At 39.5% G+C, this 14,872-nt stretch overlaps 1 protein-coding gene across 1 annotated transcript in view; it reads left to right on the top strand.

Moving 5' to 3' along the window:
• DNAH11 (dynein axonemal heavy chain 11) overlaps positions 1-14,872 on the top strand; it is a 373,548-nt gene that overhangs the window by 352,487 nt on the left and 6,189 nt on the right. The window contains exons 75-79 of the mRNA XM_077996991.1: positions 32-223; positions 3,949-4,068; positions 12,063-12,305; positions 14,223-14,405; positions 14,484-14,599. Of these exons, the coding sequence (XP_077853117.1) occupies positions 32-223; positions 3,949-4,068; positions 12,063-12,305; positions 14,223-14,405; positions 14,484-14,599 (854 nt within the window). The remainder of the gene's footprint in view (positions 1-31; positions 224-3,948; positions 4,069-12,062; positions 12,306-14,222; positions 14,406-14,483; positions 14,600-14,872) is intronic.

Raw genomic sequence — 14,872 nt, 5'->3', positions numbered from 1 at the left:
ATAATCGAGTATTTCTTCTCTTTTCTCCCAGGATACACTTGAAATATGCTCCAAGGAGCAGGAGTTTAAAAGCATCCTCTTTTCTCTCTGCTACTTCCATGCCTGTGTTGCTGGGAGACTGAGGTTTGGCCCCCAGGGCTGGAGCCGAAACTATCCTTTTAATCCTGGAGACCTCACCATTTGTGCCAATGTCCTCTACAACTACTTAGAGGCAAACCCTAAAGTAAGTGCTGGTGGTCAAATAACCTCTTCCAAGGAGTTTACAAAACTGTCAGTCTTTGGGCACAATCAAAATTGACCATAATTTCTCTTTTGAAGCTATTATTGAAATAGCCGACACTATGTATGTATCTTCTGCCAAGTGTGAAAATAAACCAGATCAAAGGTTTTCCAGCAGTGGATGTTCGAACTTCATAAGATAGGTCAAACCAGTTCTACATCAGCAGCTTAGTGCCAAAAAAAAAAAAAAATGTCCTTCATTATGTTAACAAAAACAGTGGTTTACATGTGCGTATATGCCAGATTCATTAGGCAGGTAATGAAGCATTTGCACAAATGTAATTACATACAGCAGTTCTGACAGTTCATAACACTGCATTAATAATCACTACAATTAGTTCTGATGATGGAAGCAATTTACAGCGCGTCACATGTATAAATAATGGTGCATTTCCTGCATATGTCATTATTATGTATTAAGGATGCCACCTTGTTGTGACTTTCTCAGTAATGTTCCCCTTGATTTGAAGTTAAAGGTAGATGAATGATTTTATTTCGTAGCTAAAATGTGTTTTACAGATGGGAATGGGAATGCCTCATCAAGAACATTTGTGTAAATTCTCATAAACCCAATGATTGGATTTCAAAAAGCAAGAACCATTCATTCCTAAGGATTTTCTAGCTTAATCCTCACAAGGGAAACTTTTTTCATTAAGTTAAATCCGTTAAAACTAGGATACATGTGTCAAAACCAATCAAGTGTTGTACTCTAGGCCACATTTTCTATAAAGCGTTTTAAAAATCACCTGTCCCTGTTTCTAAATGGAAACTATTGTTTTATGTTCCTTCAGTAACAATTGTTATAATTTTTGTTGTCAGTTTTCTCAAGCTTCAGTGGTGATTTGATTGCTATTAGAATAGATATCCTTGGTACCTAACATAGGTGTGTTTTCCTAAGGAACAAATTTTAAATAAGTTATATCCAAAATACATGGTTTTAATACGGTATTTGATGTTCAGTGTTCCATATCTCTCATTTTTCTTTTTTCTTTTTCTTTTTTTTTTTTTTTGAGACAGAGTCTCACTCTGTCTCACAGGCTGGAGTGCAGTGGCACGATCTCGGCTCACCGCAAGCTCTGCCTCCCGGGTTCACACCATTCTCCTGCCTCAGCCTCCTGAGTAGCTGGGACTACAGGCACCTGCCACCACGCCTGGCTAATTTTTTTGTATTTTTAGTAGAGATGGGGTTTCACTGTGTTAGCCAGGATGGTCTTGATCTCCTGACCTCATAATCCACCTGCCTCGGCCTCCCAAAGTGCTGGGATTACAGGCGTGAGACACCATGCCCGGCCTCATTTTTTAATTTATAGAATTAAAAAGTAATTCTGAATACTTTGAGCATATTTTGACCATTCTAATTGTACTAGTTTTGTGTTGATTCCCAGCACATTTTGTCTAAACTATTGCACTTAAAATGATAATAGTTCTAGGTAGAAAAAGGAATGGACCATTTAAGACTTTGATTCAAGTCCTTCATAACTGTCCTGTGAGGCTGAGACCAGGAATAGAATCGTATTTCAGCTGAATCCTATACACAGTTGAGGTGGAAAGGAAGGGGAGGAAGAGGGAAGTGGACACATGCGTTTCTCTCCAGCTCTTACATCCTGAGTCTTGGAAACACCAGTTGACCAACTGAGTCACACTGTGTCCTGCTTTTCTTCATCCTGGGGCTCCAGGATCAACACAGCCTTAAGTTTTTAACACATTCTCATGTTTCTCAGGTGTCTTCAGCTTAGTCATTTTCTGCACATCATAAAGCGACTTATCAGGATTTGGGAATTAAATTCCTGTGAGCACGTTTAGTTGTACAAAATGCCCTTTTCCAGAAAGTATATGTAAAAAACAAAGACCAGGATTGAGGGAAAGAGAATCTATTAGTGAGAAAGAATAGATCTGAGGCCAGGCATGATGGCTCATGCCTATAATCCCAGCACTTTTGGAGGCCAAGGCGGGAGGATAGCTTGAGTCCAGAAGTTCTACACCAGCCTGGGCAACATGGGGAAACCCAGTCTCTATAAAAAATACAAAAGATTAGCTGGGCATGGTGGTGTGTGCCTGTAGTTCCGGCTATTTAGGAGGCTGAGGTGAGAGGATTGCTTGAACCCTGGAGGTGGAGGTTGCAGTAAGCTGAGATCATACTACTGCACTCCAGCCTGAGCAACAGGACAAAACTCTGTCTCAGAAACAAGAGGAAAGAGCAAATCCTTAGCTAAATAATTATCAAAAAGAACAGATAATTATTGAAATAAATAATTATTGAAAAGAACAGATCCCTAGTTAAATAAAAATTGAAAAGAGATACATATTGAATACTGAAATGTGTAGCAAGCATCAATTAAATGTAAGCGGAAAAAGAACTAAAAGTCAGAAGCCTTTGTTTTCCATCCATTTCAGCTCTTTGGAAGGTAGTCCATGCAGTGGTTGAGAGAGCATGTTGTGGTCTAGGCACCACTCTCTTATTTTTCATTCACCTCAACCCGGGTTAAAAGACATATTTGAAGTTCATTTATTCAAATTCAAATAAACTTGTAGCAAGTACGTTGGCATAGTTGAAGCAATTTTACTTGTTCTGTTCTGTCACATCATGCAACAAGCGAAGGCTATAATTACGTTTTTACTTGAACTGTTGGGAGGCAGTATACTGCCCCCGAGGGTGTAAAGGTTCCTGTCTAGAAAGGCTTCATCACACACTGGCATGTTTTGCAAACCCAGAAGAAGCTAAAGGGTAGTAAAGAGAGGCTTCAAACCCTGCTCAGCCAAATAAAGAGGAGATACAGTGATTTCTTGAGTAAAACATGGTAAAGTCATTAGTTACAACCCTTACAACAATCATTAGGCCAGTCATGCCATAAGACAAGCCCTCAACTCCATCTGTGGCAAGGGGATTTGTTTGCCTGGACTTTTGGAAAGTACTAGGATTCTAAATACACTCCAAATTCACATTGTGTGGATGTTGCTTTCTTTTCCTGAATCTGATAATATAAGCTGATATAAATCAGATAATAAAAACATGTCACACTTCAAAGGCCTTATGAACCAACATCCTTTCACAATTTTTAGATGAGATTTTGAATGTATAAACTTTCCCTGCAAACATGTTCTAGGGGTGACTCAGTTTCTTTTAAAATCTGCATAAGGCTGGGCATGGCAGCTCAAGCCTGTAAATCCCAGTAATTTGAGAGGCCAAGGAGGAAGGATGGCTTGAAGCCAGGAATTTGAGACCAACCTGGACACCGTAGTGAGACCCCTGTCTCTACAAAATTTTTTTAAAATTAGCCAGATGTGGTGTCTTGTGCCTGTAGTCCTAGTTACTTGGGAGGCTGAGGCGAGAGGATTGCTGGAGGCCCAGAGTTCAAGGTTGCAGTGATCTGTGATTGTGCCACTGCACTCCAGCTTAGGCAACAAAACCAGACCTCATCTCTTAAAGAAAAACAATCTTCATAAATAGCTCAATGTTAGTGAATTTTCACTGACTATATTAGAAGACACTGAAAATAATTCTCCCAAGACATTATCTGCAGAAACTTAGACAATTTCTGAACCACCTTTAAATCCTCCTATTGACAGAGGCTTGGAGGGCATTGTGTTAAAGTGGCACGTGCCACTGGTTGGCTACTCTGAGGCAAACTCTGCACCCGGCAGTGAGTATTTGTGTGGTTCTCCCCCCAGGTCCCATGGGAAGATCTCCGTTATCTCTTTGGTGAGATCATGTATGGAGGCCACATCACAGATGACTGGGATCGCAAACTGTGTCGGGTATATTTAGAAGAATTCATGAATCCATCTCTGGTAAGACATTTGTAAATTAATTAATTTGTAAATTAATTTCACTGAGGAAAAAATTCTGGTAAGAATTTTATAAACGAATTATACTATGGGTAATTCTTAATGTTATTGAGGATGCTTGGCCTCTTGGGAAATTTCTTAGCAAAGCAGAATCTCGGGTTCCATCCCAGACCTACAGAATCAGAATCTGCATTTTCACAAGTCTTCCAGGTGATTTCTGTGCGTGCTAGAGAGTGTACCAGCGTGAGGCACCCTCACATGCACTGACTCATCGGTTCTTTATAAAAACCCTATGAGGTATGCAGAGCTGACACTGTTATTCCATTTTATAGGCCGAGATGCTGAAACATGGGGATTTGCCCCAGGCCACTAGGTTGGCATGGGCAAGAGATGTGTGCGTCTTTTGATAGAAGTCTTTTGATTTATATTCCAGAGTTCATTTCACTAAAGTTTCTTTTTTGCCTGTCATAGAAGTCCTAGAGAATAGTCTACAGTTTGACCAGTATCAGTTACTCTATTATAATATGTGCTCTAGAAAAATGTGGTGAATAAGTATGTGAGGTGATAGATTTGTTAATTAGCTTGACTTAACCATTCATGATGTACACATGTGTCAAAATATCACACTGTGCCCCATAAATATATATAATTATTATTTGTCAATTTGAAATAAAATTAAATCTAACAAGATAGTCCAAAAGATTATATCAACCACGTGCAAGGTAAGAACCTTATTTGGATCTTGTTCCAAATGAACTGTAAAAAAAAAAAAGACATTTATGACACGATGGGAAATTAACATTAACCTATCATGGTAATATAGAATTCCTGTTAATATTTTATGTGTGATAATAAAGTAATATAGTTTTTTTTTTTTAAAAGAGAAAAGATCCTCCAGGGTGAACCTGGAGGACATTATGTTAAATGAAATAAGTCAGCCACAGAAAGACAAATACATGTTCTCATTCACATAGACTGCTAAAAAGCTGATCTCCTATAAGTGGTGAATAGAACAGTGGTTACCAGAGACTGGGGAGGGAGAGAATGGGGAATGAATCGTCAATGGATACAAAGTTACCATCCCTAGAAAGGAAGAATAAGTTCTGGTGTCTGTCCTATTGCACAGCAGGGTAACTGCAGTCAACAATACAATATTGTATATCTAAAAATAGCTAGAAGAGAGGATTTTGTATGTTCCCACCCCAAAGAAATAAGAAATATTTAAGATGCTGTGCCTAATTACCTGATTTGATCATTACACAACATATACATGTATCAAAACATCCCATTGTACTCCATCAATATGTACAATTATTATGTGTCAGTTAAAAAGACAAGTATGGTGATTTGAGAGCCTCATTCTTCCTTCTCTCGTGAGGAAGAGGCAGATCACCCCTATAGGTGGAGTTTTTAAAGACCAGGCATCCTTGTCCCATTTCTCATCTTAGTAATCCCGTGTCTATGTAAATGGTTCCAGTCCGGGGCTGTGTTTTCTGGAAAAAGTACTCCATTTTTGTTTCTCATACTGCACAAGCTGAGTGTGGTGGCTGTAGTTTTCTCATGCTCTCTCTCTCATGGCATCCAGGTTGATGGCCATTCCTGGTTATTTCTTGGAAACCTAAAGCACCCGTACACCATATCATGTCTATTTCCAGCTGGGTGAGACACCAACTATGTTTAAAGCAATGCTTTTAATAGTTTGAGCAATGTCCTATTTATAGTTTCTCTGAAACTTTCACCTCAGAGAAGCATTATATAGATTCGATCACCTTCCTCGAGTTCATTTTAAGAAGTAATATAATCATATCAGTCTAATATTTAGTCTATATTAGATTAAATCACTAAAATCGTATTAGTCTAATATTTAGTCCATTTTAGACTAAAATACACCAGGAAAACATAGTGTATTTTAGTCTAATATAGAAAACTGGGGACATTATTTTGTTACTAATTTTAATAATGTGGAACAATTTGGAGAGAGTGCAAAAAATGCACAATGTTATGTAATTGCTTCTTTTGATGGTGAGTCTCATGGTCTTTCCTTAGTTCTAATGAGCAGGACCACATGTCAGAGAGAGACCTCCAATTTAGCACAATTAGAAGTCACTCCTCAGGAGAGGTCTGGGAGCAAGTTACCATGGAGATGGGAAAGCTAAACAGTGCCAGGCATGCGACCTTTACAGAGGCTGATTTCTCTGAATGATGGTGGAGGGCAAGGGGCCCGCAAGGAGCTCCTGCGGATGCTCCCTCCCCTGGCTCTGGCCTGTGGCTGAGGGGAGAATTACTGTTGTCAAATGCAGCAGTCCATTAACCTTCACAAGCCTGAACTCCCATTCAAATGACTGTAAAATAAATATAGGTGATGAAACCTGAGGGGGCATCAGTGGTGTGTATAAGCCCTTCAGAAATTTAGGTACCTGACCTTCCATACAGATCTGGTGAAGTTTTCAGGATCGAAATGCTTCATTTGCAAACTGGCATCCTCACTGGAGAGGAACCTCCTGAACTCACCAAAGGAAATTAAAGCACTTAACTGACTTGCTGTCAGAGGCTGCAAATCCCAGTTATTTTGTTCTCATGCACGTTTCTCCTGTTCATGCTGTTGATATGATTAGCAACATGATCTAACACTTCATCTGCAGGACATCTTTTTGCCACTTCCCACAAGTGGTTAACATATTTGGAAATTAGTGTCTTTGGTTGCAATGGAACATGATCAAAAAGCAACACGTTCATGGTGTGGGGTTTAAAGTTCTGCTGCTCTTATCAAAAGAATCAGAGTGCTTTCAGTGATATCTTGCTGTTAGGAGGATCAGTGAGTTTCTTGTTGAGTGAATGAGTTTGCGCTCAGAGAGAGTTCTCCAATGGGCTTTAGAGGGTCTCCGGCCAAAGTTAAGAAAGAAAACATTTTCTCACATAAAGCATGTATTTGGCAGTGTTAATTAAGAAATACAGTAAATTACTTTCAGAGAATAAGGTACCAGATCACCTTAAAGTTATACCATACAAACTATTTTAGTAATATAGAATAACAAGAATCTGGGCTTTGAAGTAAAAAACAAAAACAAAAAACACCATTGAAGTACCTGTCTGTACCTCTATGTATTTGCCGTATGATGTACTTGAGCCTCTCTTAGCCTCAGTTTCATCATCTACAAAACAAGAATGATCAACTTACAGGTTTGCTGTCAGGTCTAAACTTTGGTACAATGCTAGAACAATATGCTTAATAGATGGGAAATCTTTTTATTATGAAGTATACATTTTCATTATATATGTTTAATACTTGGCTGTACATTAATCTGTGATAACAATGGGAATCCTTTAGTAAATACCTGCTCTTTGCCAAGGGTCATTACCACACACTTTATATGTATGATTTCTTCTTACTATAATCTGGAGGAGTAATTATTATCCCACTTAATCAAAAAAGAACCTCAGGCTCAGAGAGGTCAAGCAGCCGAACCAGGATTTAAACTCACAGTCAGACTCCAAAGGCTGGTCTTTCTCTGCACCATACTGCTGTGGCTGGAGTGCTGAGCTGTTCGTAGCACAGGTCACCAAAACAATGACTTGTATCTGTATGTAGATGGTGTACAGGCCGACACTGAGAACAACACGGGCAATATGGAAGACCAGAGTTCTGGTTCTGCTACTGACTTGCTGTCTAGCTTTGTGCATGGCTTCCCTGTGCCTCAGTTCATTCATTTGTAAAATTAAGGTATTGCCTGGAAAATCACCAGTGTACCTTTTCATTCTCAAGACACCATGATAATTCAACCTTGAGTAATATCTAAAAATCCCTAACAGCATTTTGGGGCCATGGCATTTTTGACCCAAAAGGCCAAGGGCAAATGCATGTGTTTAAACTCACAATGAACTAGAGCTTCTTGTCATTACCAACACTACTTGGAGAGGCAGTGGAGTCAGGGCCGGTTTTTTATTACATGCCAGAAAGGAAAATGTAAAAAGGACACTAATCTCATGGAGTCCAACATAGTGGGCTGGATGCTGGTTCTCCAGTTTCTAGTAACTGTCCCTGCCCCTGATTTCAACAAGGATGATTTCAATTTTTTTTTTTCCTTCTTTTTGAGACAGAGTCTTGCTCTGTTGCCCAGGCTGGAGTACAATGGCGTGATCTCAGCTCACTGCAACCTCCGCCTCCCAGGTTGAAGTCATTCTCCTGTCTCAGCCTCCCGAGTAGCTGGGATTACAGGAATGCACCACCACGCCGGGCGAATTTTTGTATTTTTAGTAGAGATGGGGTTTCACCATGTTGGTCAGGCTGGTGTCAAACTCCTGACCTTGTGATCTGCCAGCCTCGGCCTCCCAAAATGCTGGGATTACAGGCATGAGCCACTGTGCATGCCCAAAAATATCATCCAAATTTTTGATGATATTTTCATGATGTGGAGGTTCTTTCTGCATGAGCATGATTCTATTGATTATTTTTTAAAAAGGTTTTACTAAGATATAATTTGCACACCAATTTAAATTACACAACTCAAAGGTCTTTAGTATATTCTGCAACCATTACCAGTTTTAGAACAGCTTTATTACCCACCCCCACAAAAAAAACCCCTGTAACCATTAACGGTCAGTCACCATTTATTTCCCACCCCATATTCCCCTATTCCCCACCCCATATTCCCCTATTCCCCTATTCCCCAGCCCCCGGCAGCTACTAATCTATTTTCTGTCTGTATAGATTTGCATGATCTGGGCATTTTATATGAATGGTTTCATGCAGTATGTAGCCTTCTTTCATTTAGCGTAATGTTTTCAAGCTTCAGCCATGCTGTAGCATGTATCAGTACTCGATTCCTTTTAAGACCGAATAATGTTCCATTGTGTGGACATACCACATTTTGTTTACCTCATCTCTCAGTGGACATTTGGGTTATTTCTCCTTTCTGGTTATTATGAATAATGCTGCTATGAACTTTTACGTACAAATTTTGTGTGGACATATGTTTTCTTTTGTATATGTACCTTAGAGTGGAATTGCTGGGCTAAGTGATAACTTTATGTTTATCATTTGCAAGTACCACCAAACTGTTTTTTAAATAGTGGCTGCACCATTTTATATTCCCTGCAGCAATGTATGACGGTTCTATTTTCTCCACATCCTCACCAACACTGCTACTGTCCACATTTTTTATTTTAGCCATTCTGGTGGAGGTGCAGTGGTGTCACATTACAGTTTTGATTTGCGTGTCCCTGAAGACTAACAATGTTGAACATCTTTTCATGTGCTTATTGGCTATTTGTGTATCTTCCTTGGAGAAAATGTCTATTTAGAATTTTTGATTCTTTGAGGCTTTATAACAGCTTTCTCAAACAAACCTCCCCCAAGGCAAGAACGTTGGCCACTGTGTAGAGAGCTCTACAACTATGTCTCCTTTGGCAAAAAGCAGCTTTTCATAAAAACTCTTGAGTGGGAAAGGAGAAAGTCTAGATTCAGCTTCAGGATTCACCGGGCTCCTTGAGTATATTAACGTCTTGACAGTTTTCTTAAAGTAAAAGGGAACACAAGTCTCTATATGGCGGACATTTCCCAGGTTTTGTTTTTTCCTTCTAGAAAAATCAAGATGTACTAAAATCAAGTCTACTGCTAGGGTACGAGGAAAACCAAAACTAACATAAGAGCCTGCTGTGTGCTGAGCTGTTTGCATACCTTATTAAATTCTGATAGCCACAACCATTAGGTTGCTGTTATGAGCAACATTTTACTGATAAAGAGACTGAAATGCAGATAAATTGTCATTTCTTAAGGCCACCAATCCATTAAGTGATGGGAGCTGAACCAGGCTGTCTAGCTGTAAACCTCAGGCTGTTTCGAGTTGGCTGTTTTCTTTTGCTTTGCTCATTGCCTACCATATGGAAGGCACTTGTCACATGTCTATAAAGACTAATTTTCTTTCCAAAGAGCATGGGTCATTTGCAGTCCCATCAACAGTACATGAGCATGCATTCAAACAAATGTCCCCATGGCAGCTTAACCTTTCCAAGTGGTTTTGGTTTTGGTCAGTTTCTTTGCTTGAAATTCTGTTTTTAACTTTTTGTTTTTATTAAGGACAGATTAACTGCGGCTTCTGAAACTTCTTTCAATTTCCTAGTAAGCACAAATAGAGAAGACCAAGTACTTGTTTGTAGGGAGCAATGTTCAGTTGGGATGTGTGGATTCTAGGTTTTGGTTTTCTTATTCATATTTTACTCATATTTTTATTCTGGCTACTTTATCCATCGTATACTAATAATGATGAGTTTAACTCTCCTGCATGGTTTTATCTTGGTCACCCTGAGCCAGGTGACATTTAAGTTTTGATGATTCTCATATATAAACATGAAATGATACAAATGTGAATAAATAAAACCAAGCCAATGGATACTGGTGGTGGAATAATCCAACCTCTTCCTTCCCATATTCATTGGGTCAAGATTTCCATTTCTGGCAATATGAAGGATTAGATAACTTTAAAATCCTCCTGGTACAAAATAAAAATAAAAATGCTCAGTCAAATATTTAAAATGCGCTTGGAATTCACAGAAAGCAGTTGAGCATCCTTATTAAGGACGTAGGCTTTCTACATAACCTGGATTGTAGGTTTAAGAAGGAAAGAGAAAACCACTGTTACGCACATGATTGTATGGAAATTCACACTTACTTTGTCCTCTTTAGACTCCCAGTTCCTTAATAACGAGGTCATATGGAGCTTGTACTTCTAAGGTTTGTTGTAGTGTACTGGGTGGTGAGTACATATTACTAAATGAATTAAAGAATATTCACTTTGTCTCCAGGTGATAGTGAGGGGACCACAGCGTAGCATACACAGTTACAGACAAATCCATTTCAGAAACCCACTTAGAAAATCTAGGCAGAAAATAGCTACATTAGGTGATAATTTAAAAATAACATTCCCCTGTACATTTAAGTGCACATACAGACAGGATTTATGGTGCAAGAGACTGGGAGAATTAAGACAGAGGGGTTAATGGTCCCTGGAAACCAAAGAGCAATCAGGGAAAAATAAATCTAAGATTATACTGTTACTTAGAAAAATGTAAGCACTTGATTGACTCTGTGTTTATGGCTGGTCAGAGACTCAGGCTCATAAATTCTTTTGTTACATTTTGAAGTTCTATGTTCTAATGTTTAGAGGGTTTGTTATTGCTATTCACATTGCCTTTGTTCAAAACTTACCTCTAAATGGAATGTCTACCCTCTTGCCCCAGCCTTATTAAAGTAGATGGGCATGATAAAAGCCCACTTTCTCCAGCCTTTCACTCAGTAGGTAACTGTATTTAGCTCTCAGGGTCTGTGGATCCTAAACAAGACAGACTCTGCTGTGAGTAGCTCAAAGTCCTGGGAAGGTAGGATCCGTCTGACTCTTAGTATATATGGCCTATAAATGGTACTTATATACACACATATTTTTCATTAAATGCATGTATCATTATTTATATTTATAAAATTCAGGTATATAAATTCACATCATATATAAAATGATGGGATGCAGTACTGTGGGAAGTATGGTGCCCTGGGGAAGTACAGGCTATAGAGTCCTACTAAAATGAGTTCAGAATTAAGATTTAAATCAAATGTCTACCTCAGCAAATTCACATCAGAGTCTTGACTTCCTCTCTGGGAAATGGGGATGGTTGGGAGAATCAATGAATAGGAGTGTGTTATAGGGTAGCCCGGGCTCTGTGATGGCTCATTCCTTTTATGTGCATGTATCACACTGCCCCATGCACACTGCAAACTGAGTCTTCTTAGGGATAGGATTAATGGGTGTTCCTTGGGATCCTCCCCAGAGATCAGTCTGGTGTTGCATACAGAGCAGAATGGTTGATTATAAAACAGTTTAGGGAGCCTGCTACCCAGCCAGCATTGTGCTGGGGCCTTCTCATCAGGGTCTTCTCGAAGTGTTGAGGAAGTGAAAATGGATGCCTACCTACATTTGGAATAACTGACTTTTCTTTTGTGGTTGAAGATTGAAGATGAACTGATGCTGGCACCAGGATTTGCTGCCCCACCCTACCTAGATTATGCAGGCTACCACCAGTACATAGAGGAGACGCTTCCTCCAGAAAGCCCGGCACTGTACGGCCTCCACCCAAACGCTGAAATAGAATTCCTGACAGTGACGTCCAACACTCTCTTCAGAACTTTGCTGGAGATGCAGCCCAGAAATGCACTCAGTGGTGATGAACTGGGGCAGTCTACAGAAGAAAAGGTAGAGAACTTTCCTTCCTTTTCTTTTTCATTGAGGTATAACTTACTTGTACTGAAGTGTACTAATCTTAATTGTGCAAATCAACAAGTTTTTACCTAGGCTTATACTCATCTAACCACCATCTAGATGAAAATAACATTTCCAACACTCCAGGATACTCATGCCTCTTATCAGTCAACATATCCCTCATCTCCCCAAGAGATAATCAGTATCTTTACCTCCATCATCACAGATTAGCTTTACCTAATTCCAAATATATGAAATCATACAGTGTGCATTCATCCATGTCTAACTCCTTTCATTCTGTATTACATTTGTGAGATTCATCCATGTTGCTTATGTACCAATGGTTCATTTTTGTTTTGAATTTTATATGAATATAAAATTCTTCATTCTACTGTGAATGGATGTTTGGGTTTCTTGTTTTTCACTTTTATAGAAATATCACAACCATGAACATTCTTCTACAGTCAATATGCAAAGGTAACTCCCAAAGGCATCCATTCATACTACCCATTTCTCTATACCCAGAAGTGGGATTGCCAGATAATAGGGTATGATGTTTAGCTTTAATAGTATTCCCAATCAGTTTTCTCAAGTGGTTGTACCAGTTACTCTCCCACCAGCAGTGCATGTGAGTTCCAGTTGCTCTATCTTTTTGTGATTTTGTAAGAGTAATGATATCTCATAGTGGTTTTAACTTTGCAGTCCCAGTTGAGGAATAATATTGAGCATCTTTTCACATGCTTACAGTCATTTGGATATACTGTCTACCCCTGCTGTAAATGAGTTTAAGATTTCGGGACCAGATAAATTACCTGTCAGAGTGATGCCAGCTGGCAGGCATGATGTCAGAACTAGAGGCAGTAGTCTGAGAAACCAAGGAAAGAAGGAAAGCTGCCTGAGGCTAAGGACAGGCAAAGTTCTTCCATCTTTTCTCCTCTCTAGATATTGACTGGTTTCTCCAGCTCAGTGGAGCTGTCTAGATAGAATGAATACCGTGTACATTCTCATACCTTTAATATATAAATCTTTCATTCCTTCAGAGCAACTACAGAAGATAGAAGTTTCTTTGTTAAAAATGTTGATCTAAATTGGGAATTTTAGGATGCCGTGGTTGGGAGGGCAGGATCATAGTTCACTAGAATTTGCTTATGCTTAAAAGGCTTATTTGGGTTATGTGACTTTTATTTTTTATTTTTTGAGACAGTCTCATTCTGTGGCCCAGGCTGGAGTGCAATGGCACCATCTTGGCTCATTGCAACCTCTACCTCCCAAATTCAAGCGATTCTCATGCCTCAGTCACCCAAATAGCTGGGATTACAGACACGCTCCACCATGCCCAGCTAATTTTTGTATTTTTAGTAGAGACAGAGTTTTACCAGATTGGCCAGGCTGGTCTCGAACTCCTGACCTCACATGATCTGCCCATCTTGGCCTCCCAAAGTGCTGGGATTACAGGCGTGAGCCACTGTGCCCAGCCCCTGGTTCACATGGCTTTTAAAAGGATCTTGTTAATTTAGCAGATTATAAAATACAGTACCCAAATAATAGGCTTCTACTTCCTCTGATCGTATCTTTACATATAAATAACACGTAGTTGATGACAGTTCTATACTCCCTAAATGTTAAGTGAATAAACTGCAAATAACTGTAGCTCCTTCTTGACTAGATCTGCAGCTCCATGGAAGGGGGAGTGCTGGCATTGGTGCAGAAGCACCAATGAGGCAGCTGAGGGAGTTGGCACTGCCACACCACCCACCTCCTGGGAGCCGTAGGCATCTTTCAAATGCATTCGCAGGCACCTTCAGAAGCTGTATGATATATTCTGGAACTTCAAAAAGTAGAGGATATATATAGTCACCATGACCAAAACTGAAATAGAAAGGAGCTAAATCTTTGTTTTAATATTTTAAGGTTAAGAATGTCTTGGATGACATTTTGGAGAAACTTCCAGAAGAGTTCAACATGGCAGAGATAATGCAAAAAAATTCAAATAGAAGCCCATATGTTCTTGTTTGCTTCCAAGAATGTGAGAGGATGAATATTCTCATTCGGGAAATACGTATATCACTTGAACAACTGGACCTTAGTTTGAAGGTAAGCTTAAAGTGAGGCTATAGCAGACTTCAGCACATTGGAAGATATTCACTATGTGGCTTTTTTTCTCGATGCAAGGGGGAACTGGCATTATCTCCTGCTCTGGAAGCCCAGCAGTTTGCATTGAGTTATGACATGGTACCAGACACTTGGAGCAAACTGGCTTATCCTTCTACTTATGGCCTAGCCCAGTGGTAAGCTACCCCACCCTCACTGCCACTGGCCCTGAGCAGCCTCAGTGCTGGGTTAGTGTTCTGAATAATGCTTCCTAAGAACTGTGCAGACTGGGCTTTGTGACTGTACTCAACCTGTAACTGTAAAAACTCTTCCACCAATTTCATTTGAGTTTACTTGGTATATTGAATCAAAGGCAAAAATCAGTTAAAAGACAGGGTCAGAGCAAGATTCAAATTCTGCCTCTCACTCATTGGGTATATGATCTTAGACAAAATAATCTGTCTTTTTTA

The sequence above is a fragment of the Macaca mulatta genome, chromosome 3 (genome assembly GCF_049350105.2).
Source record: "Macaca mulatta isolate MMU2019108-1 chromosome 3, T2T-MMU8v2.0, whole genome shotgun sequence".
Taxonomy (NCBI): domain Eukaryota; kingdom Metazoa; phylum Chordata; class Mammalia; order Primates; family Cercopithecidae; genus Macaca; species Macaca mulatta.
The sequence above is the reverse complement of the archived record's forward strand: the minus strand, read 5'-3'. Positions and strand labels throughout refer to the sequence as shown.